This window comes from Malania oleifera, chromosome 5 (assembly GCF_029873635.1).
Source record: "Malania oleifera isolate guangnan ecotype guangnan chromosome 5, ASM2987363v1, whole genome shotgun sequence".
NCBI classification, from domain to species: Eukaryota; Viridiplantae; Streptophyta; class Magnoliopsida; order Santalales; family Ximeniaceae; genus Malania; species Malania oleifera.
Genome location: NC_080421.1, coordinates 98259258 through 98267324, shown reverse-complemented (window position 1 = coordinate 98267324; position 8067 = coordinate 98259258). Strand labels below are relative to the sequence as shown.

General features: G+C 38.5%; 1 protein-coding gene and 2 non-coding genes across 5 annotated transcripts in view; 2 read left to right on the top strand and 1 right to left on the bottom strand.

The window, feature by feature from the left end:
- The first annotated feature begins 610 nt into the window (after nucleotides 1-610).
- LOC131156879 (small nucleolar RNA R41) lies at nucleotides 611-698 on the top strand. The gene has a single exon (XR_009137144.1). It is a non-coding gene; the product is annotated as a small nucleolar RNA R41 (small nucleolar RNA).
- Nucleotides 699-976: 278 nt separating this feature from the next.
- LOC131156880 (small nucleolar RNA Z155) lies at nucleotides 977-1051 on the top strand. Its single transcript, XR_009137145.1, has one exon. It is a non-coding gene; the product is annotated as a small nucleolar RNA Z155 (small nucleolar RNA).
- Nucleotides 1052-1527: 476 nt separating this feature from the next.
- Nucleotides 1528-8067, bottom strand: part of LOC131156328 (metal tolerance protein C1) — a 52838-nt gene continuing 46298 nt past the window's right edge. Inside the window, exons 8-12 of one of the 3 annotated variants that reach the window (XM_058109921.1) lie at nucleotides 4556-4618; nucleotides 4367-4472; nucleotides 3120-3265; nucleotides 2252-2343; nucleotides 1528-2151 (exon numbers count right to left, since the gene is read on the bottom strand). In XM_058109921.1, coding sequence (XP_057965904.1) covers nucleotides 1992-2151; nucleotides 2252-2343; nucleotides 3120-3265; nucleotides 4367-4472; nucleotides 4556-4618 — 567 coding nt within the window. In that variant the 3' untranslated portion in view covers nucleotides 1528-1991. Of the gene's footprint in view, nucleotides 2152-2251; nucleotides 2360-2990; nucleotides 3039-3119; nucleotides 3266-4366; nucleotides 4473-4555; nucleotides 4619-8067 lie in introns of those variants that run through there. The other 2 variants (XM_058109922.1, XM_058109923.1) reach the window with 2 other exon arrangements.

The window sequence follows — 8067 nt, the reverse complement described above, 5'->3', positions numbered from 1 at the left end:
TTAAGAGTTTCAAAAGATTTGATAAAAAGATACTAATTTCCTCTCCATTTTGCAAAAAGTTGGAAAAGATAAAAATTGTGATGTGTAAATATCTCAAAATTCAAATATGAGAAAAGGTTTGTGAGAGTTTTGGATAAATTTTAAAATTATCCTTCGCCCTTCAATTTTAAAAAATAAAATAAAATAAAATAAAAATAAAAACTATTTCTCAAATAAACAAGCCTTTCTGACAATCAAATGACAAGTATAGCCTACATATGAGAACATCGCAACAAGGGAAAGGCAACGAAAAAGGGTACTTTGGTAACTGAACATGCGCATATTATTACATGAAAAACCGCGAATTGCGAAGGGATTGTGAAGAAACCCTAACCCTAACCCTAACCCTAACCCTAGTTACAGTGGTCTCCCTCTATATATACATGCGCAGCGCTGAACATCCTCACATTCGGCGTCTCTGCAGGAAGATGAGATCTTCCGTTTATGGCTTGATGATTTTTCTGGCCTCCTCTCTACCACCCCTCCCCCCCTTCTCGCTCTCTCGCTACGTTTCTGTGATTCGCTACTTTTATTATTCTTTATTTTTTGCAGTTGTTTGGGTGATTTGATGTTGGGGCAATGATGTTTTGAACTACCTATTTTCTGAGAGATACACTCTCTTATGACGACTAAACACCAATGGATCCTTCTGAGCCTCATCTCTCTCTCTCTCTCTCTCTCTCTCTCTCTCTCTCTCTCTCTCTCCAGTTCATTTTGATTGATAATTTTTTTTATATTTAGGTTTTTTAATGATTAAGGCTTCGATGCCAGAAACTGCCTATTTTTATAGGGATAAACTGTCTTGTGATTGTGAAAAATTCATGTTTCCTTTGATTTTCAGCTCACTTTTTTTTTCGCTGTTTTTTATTTATTTTTCTGATTTTGATTTCTTTGTTTCTTGGATTTTTTTTTTTTTTGCATTAATCAATCAATGAGCCATTGGGGTGATGAAATCCGATTCAGAAGATACAATGTTGATTTTAAAAATCAGACTACAATTATCTGATCAATGGCTTCAGCTATTTCAAATTGCTTCATATCTCCTCTATATTGTTTATTCTTATTTTCATTTCTAAAGTTCTGGCTTACAATCTTTAAACATGAGTTTCAAACTTCAAATTTAAATAAAATTTAGAATGACTTTGTATTATATATCATATCTTTTTCAAACATGGAAAAAATGTAATTGGTGTTTTTAAAATAGTCAAATTTTGTATTTTCTAATGTAATTTGAGGGGATATCAGTTTATATCCCTTTGATAGAATTTATTATAATAATATTAATTGAGTATTAAAATTGTTCATAATGTAAGAAATATTACTTACATTTACTATTATTAACATATAACTAATTCATGGCTATTTAAAAGTAATTTTTATTTTTGTTAAATATCTCCATAGAAATTTTGAATGCTTACACAAATTGTCATATAATAATTTATATTATAGTGGGCTCGCAAACAAATCATGCAAAGTAAACATCGGCAATACAAGAAGAACTAAGTTAATTAAAGAAATGTAGTTTTGATAACATCAGGTACATTGGATTTCATGGTCAAAAAAATATAAACGTGAGAAGTGTTCCTTCAATATCTCTGCATAGTCCCATTTTTTTTTTCAGTGTCAATTTTACATCAGCTTTGAGGTTGTTTGCGTTGAAAGAAATGCAGAAATATGAATCAATACTTGTGTTTGAATTGGGAAATTTGATTAGTCTTGCGAGTTCTTTTCCTCCACAACTGAATATTCTTCACTCACCATTCCATTAAAGTAGGAAGAATCAAAAGCGGAAAGCCAGATGCCAAAATTCTTCCATCATTCCACACGCCTTGTAGCCCTATATGAAGATTAAGGGCAGCTCATTGTGAATATAACATGAGATCGACCGCCAGTTCTTAACAAAAGAGATAACCCATCTCTAACCACTTGTATTCAAGCTTTCCCGGTTATCTCTAACCAGACGATGCACCACTTGTATTCAAGCTTTCCCTTGAGTTTGCATATTTGCTTAAATTGCTATGCCCCAAATGTAGCAGAATGCTAACTTGATGGATATTAGAAGTAGCCTTCAAAATCTCCTCTTTTGCTTCGTCTGCCAGCTTCATTCCATCACTGAGATAAGGAAAAATATTTCAAATAATGATAATCCACTGCAGTGGAGTAAAACATAAACAGTGAGAACACTATGACGAGTTTAGACTCGAGTTTTTACCAAATCGGAACGTCCCGAGGCATGGAGACCTCAATTTGGAGTAAAATCTTGCCTTGCAACAAGTGCCGTGTCATGTGCTCAACGACCATTTTCTGAAACCAATTCAAACTAGTTATTTTCAATTATTGGTGCACATAAAACAGATAACAATGGAGAAGAGTGTTCGTGCATTTAAATTTATTTTTTTATCACAGAAAAATGTTATTTCACTCCAATCCCCACTCTTCCCACAAAAAGATAAGGGAGAATATAATTATAACCAGTGTGCGCGCAATAAAATTCTGTTAATAAAGCCTTCAAGCATGTTTAAGTCATTGAGACATCAAATAAATGCAATCAAATTATGTGATTGCCAATGTACAGCCCGTTCATGTCTGAAAGGGCTTCCATAAGTGAAAGGAAAGCAAACACAGGCCAAAAAAAAAAACCAGTTGCCTAGTTCACTGCATGTAAATTTGGACCCCTGGACTTATAAGAGCATTATGCGCCAGATACCTAAACTTGAAGCTTGATCTCCTAACATGAAGAGGCGTAGACGGCAGGTAGTAGAGAATGATCAATCTCAACTAGGATACTTTCAGTATGCCAAATTTCATTAGGACAGTAGTGTGGACAATCTTATTTTTGAATCTCACACATTCAAGAACTTTTTTGCCATCCAAGTAACAGGGCTGGTTTCAAAATAAGATAAGACGCAAACTCTTCCCTCTGATCTTATTCTATAGTGTCAATTTCATCAGTGTCTACCCTGACATGCTTCACTGCTTGAAGTTTAAACCACGAAAGCCTACAAGCCTCCATCTACTACAAGTCATATACTAAGCAGAGTTGAGCATAGAAGTAATTCAGAAACAAGAAAAACCAATACCTCTGAAAATTTTGCTGAGAAAATATTGGAAACAATGCCTTCAATATTTTTATGCTCTGAGCAGATGTTCTGATCTTGATTGTCAGCCTCCTTAAAATTTTCTTGTTTGTCCTTTGAACCAGGTGAAAGCTGTGAAATTGAAGGATCTACAAGGGCATTCATAACCAATAAATGACACCAAAACCAATAGTTTAAATGGAAGGTATATATGCATGCATACACGAAAACATCAATGACATCAAAACAAAAATATGCTATCTATTCACAGAATAGAAAACAAACACTGGCATGTGCACCACACAGAATACCATGGAGAATTTGAAAGGGCAATGTCAGGATAGCATTAAATGTTAACAAGTTGAAATTCTCTTACTCTCTTAATCCACCTCTTTTCACTAGAAACATTGTTTAAAAGAAAACACACAAACTTATTAGAAAAAAAAAAAACACAACATGCAAAGCTCCCACGCCACATCTATGGCCTGCTGAGGGCACGGCACCCTTACTGTTGAGACTTGAGAAGAAACATTATGTGTTTAAAGAATAATGAAAAATGCAAATGCAACACTCAATGCACAAGAGATCCACGTCTGTAAGACATCTGTGAAGGGCATGACATACACAGGATTTCCTCCATATTTGGAGAGGCTGTTTCTGCATCTTGAACCCATGACCTTCAGGTTTGCATGTACACCCTTACAATTGGGCCAATGCTCACCCCTTGCTTAAAAGATAAAATGGCTAAAGGTGGTAACATAAGCTCCTGCCAGCTCTCCCCATTCTATAAACTAGTCAAATATAATAGTGTTCAACAGCAAAACAAGTGTCACAGCAACAGAATGCTAATATCAAAATCCAAGCAAGAATAGTTATTGCTCCTTCTGTGTAACAGTATATCGTCGAGGCTCAGGTAATCTCATTAATGTAGCAGCAAGAGAGTAAATCAAACTTCAGTAAACCATGTTTTTCAAAAAGCAAGAACTCTTCCATATAAAAAAAAAAGGATGAATAAGTGATCCATGTTTCTTTTAATCAACAAATGATGTAAGAAAAATGGTTTATAGGAAGTCTCGAAAGGCATGACCATCAAGCAAGAAAATCTATTTTAAGGACAACCATTGGGATTGTACATATGTCAAGCATTTTATTCAGTCTATTTGCCAAATAACAGCACCTCTGACATTGAAATTCCAATATAGGTCAATGGTTATATGAATGTAAGTTAACAATAAAAGCACGTAAATTACCTATATGTATGAAGACTTCAGCTACGTCAGGATGGGATGCATGAATGTGATGACGAACATTCTCACCAACATCATGTGCAGCACTGACACTAGAAAAAGGATCAACCTGAAAGGAAATCACACATGGATGCAGATAAAACCAGAGATTCACTACATGCAGCATATATCAGCATAAGTACCAGAACCTACCTCAATATGTACATCAAGATAAAGAGATGAACCCGCCCTCCTCCCCCTCAGGCGATGGCATCCCTACATGCATTTTTAGAGGAAATTCTTTATCACAGGTGTCTAGGAATTGAATTTTGTTAAGTCCAAATAAAATTTTCAAGTTCTAAGCTACCATGAATAAACAAATGGTAAACAATGGCTTGCAGCATACAATTTAACAATCAAATCCCCTAAAAGCCAATGACTATCACATGAATCAAACTTCGCCTCATAAAATATATTAACTGATAGATGGGATTATGGGAAAAATAAGTACACAGAACTAGGGAAGTAGTATTTTAACAAGCATAATCAACACTTGGTGTCACGAGCTAAGCTTGTTCAAAGCATTATGCTTGCCTGTGACGGCTTGTCTCGTGTACTTGGGACGGGCTTCCATCATGTAAATACTAGTGTAGGGTTATTTTCTGCTAGTAGTTTATTTGCATGCCAAATAAGGCAGTACGACTCCTCAATCACTTTGATGTTTCCTAGTGCTAGAGTGGCAATGGCCTAAAAAGCTCTTTAGGGGAAGGTGAGTGTTCATTAGTCATTGTAAAACTCACTAACTTTTGTCAACGTGTTTAGCCTACTTGCCTCCTTCGCTAAGCACACAAAGTCAACGGAGGTGTTGTTAATGAATTGCGTAGATTCAATGTTTACTGCTTGTTTGCCACTACTTTCATGAATGCTAATGAAAGTGTTTCGTAGATGAATGTTGGTAAATGATAGGCTAGCTAGTTAAACAAGAGTGTTTTAGCAAGCGCCGCACGGCCCTTCACAAGGGTGTGAAAATAGTCGGACTATGACACTTGGTATCAAAGCCCAAGGTTAAGTTACTACGTGAATTCAGTTACAAAACACTCTACAAAACTACCAGATCAGAAATGAAAACCGAGCCTTACCTCGATTTTTCGCCAAAACCCGAAAATCTCCGAAACGAGATTCTGATTCGCAGAAGTTGTAGCGAATCCTTCCACGATCCTTGTGGTAACTTCTGTTTCCCGATTCTATCAACGATCGACGAAGAAATCTAGAGAGAGAGAGAGTAGGGAGAGTTTAGAGAGAGAGAGAGATTTTTCTAAGTTACTTAGTGAAGAAGTAATAGAAATTTCCTTTTATAGCCCTTTGACCCGGCCCACTTTCGTCGACGAAATGGTACCTTCGTTGACGAATCTGTCACTGAATTCGTCGACGAATCAATGGCCTCGTCGACGAATCCTGATATTTCCCGATTTCCAAAACTCCTCGGCTTCTCTTCGTCGACGAGACTCTGAATTTCGTCAACAAGAAGAACACAGGCTTCGTCGACGAAATCTGGCTTCCTCGACGAATCTGGTCTTTTACCAAAATGTCCCTCTCTTTATATATATATAAACTCATTATCACAGTTCGGGTTCTTACAATCTCCCCTCCTTACAAAAATTTCGTACTCGAAATTTGCCATCTCTCATTCCCAGATTCATACATACAATCGAACACATAGATACAACTCAAGAGCGAACTGGCGATCACTACAGCGCAGTCCCATCATACACATACACATACATACCCTCACTTATGGCGGAGAAATACCGTGGTTACATATACAACGGTCTCACGAGTTCACAATACACATACACTCCCGATGATTAACCACCTATCCCAACCCACAGTAGGATCATGTACAAGTGCTCAAAACAACTGTGGATATTTCCAGCGTATTTCCGTTTCCAGTTCCCAAGAAACTTCCTCAACCTCGTGGTTTCGCCACAATACCTTCACTAACGGTATCTCTCTAGTACGAAACTTCTGAACTTTACGGTCTAGAACCTAAATAGGTATCTCCTCATACGCTAAAGTATCCCCAATTTCCAACTCATCATAACTAATAACATGTGAAGGATCCAACACGTACCTTCTCAACATGGAGACGTGAAACACATCATGGACCCTCCAAAGTGCTAGAGGTAATGCAACTCTATAGGCTACCAGACCCACTCGCTTAAGTACCTCGAATGGTCTGATATACCTCGGGCTCAGCTTGCCCTTTCTCCCAAATCTCATCACCCCTTTCATCGGACCAATTCGTAGAAATACCTTACCTCCCACTTCGAACTCTAATTCACAGCGACGAACATCTGCATAACTCTTCTGCCGACTCTGAGTTAATCTAATCCTCTCCCGAATCAAACCCACCTTCTCAAACACCTGCTGCACAAGTTTAGGTTCTAACATCTGACGTTCACCAACCTCATCCCAACACAAGGGAGATCGACACGTCCGACCATACAAAGCCTCGAACGGTGCCATCCCGATACTAGACTGGAAGCTGTTGTAATAAGTGAACTCCACAAGTAGCATAAATTGTATCAAGCTACCACCGAAGTCTAACACACAAGCTCGCAACATAACCTCCAATATCTGTATCGTCCTCTCCGACTGTCCATCAATCTGGGGGTGGAACGCCGTACTGAAAGTAAACTCCGTCCCCAATCCCTCCTGCAAGCAGAATCGAGAGGTAAACCTCGGATCTCGATCTGACACAATAGACACCAGTATCCCGTGCATTCTCACAATCTCATGCACATACAACTCCGCTAGCCTACTTAAATGATACTAACTTTCATCGGTATGAAATGAGCAGATTTTGTCAATCTATCCACGATCACCCAAATACCATTCTCCCCATGAAGCGCTAATGGCAAATCGGTCACAAAATCCATGAAAATATGCTCTCATTGGCCTCTGATGTTCAGCTTTCACCTGCTGACACGTCAGACACTACTCCACGAATTAAGCAATCTACCTCTTCATACCAGACCACCAGAAGGTCTCGCGCAAGTCCCGATACATTTTTGTACTACCGGGATGTACCGTATACAAAGAACGATGCGCCTCCTCTAGAATCGTCCTTCTAATTTCATCATCGTTCAGAACACATAGTCTGGTCCCAAACCTCAACACACCTCCCTCAGAGATGTTAAACTCTATAGTCAGTCATTGCTGTACTTTTTCCATAACCTCTGTCAACCCTACATCACTAGCCTGTGCCGCTTTTATACGCTCAAACAAGGTCGGTTGGACCACCTTACCAGCAAGATAAGCTTGATAATCACCAACCACCAACTTTATACCTGAGCTTTCCAAATCCCGTCTGATGTGACACTGAGTTATAACCGCAGATACAGCCGTAGGCCCTGACTTCCGACTCAACGCATCAGCTACCACATTAGCCTTCCCCGAGTGATAACTGATCGTGCAATCGTAATCCTTAATCAACTCTAGCCAACGCCTCTGCCTCATGTTCAACTCCTTCTGCGTGAAGAAATACCTGAGGCTCTTATGGTCAATGAAGATCTCACACTGCACCATGTACAGATAATGTCGTCAGATGTTCAGTGCATACACAACAACAGCCAACTCTAGATCATGCGTAAGGTAGTTCTACTCATATTCCTTCAGTTGCCGAGAAGCATATGCTACTACCTTACCCTACTGCATAAGCACAC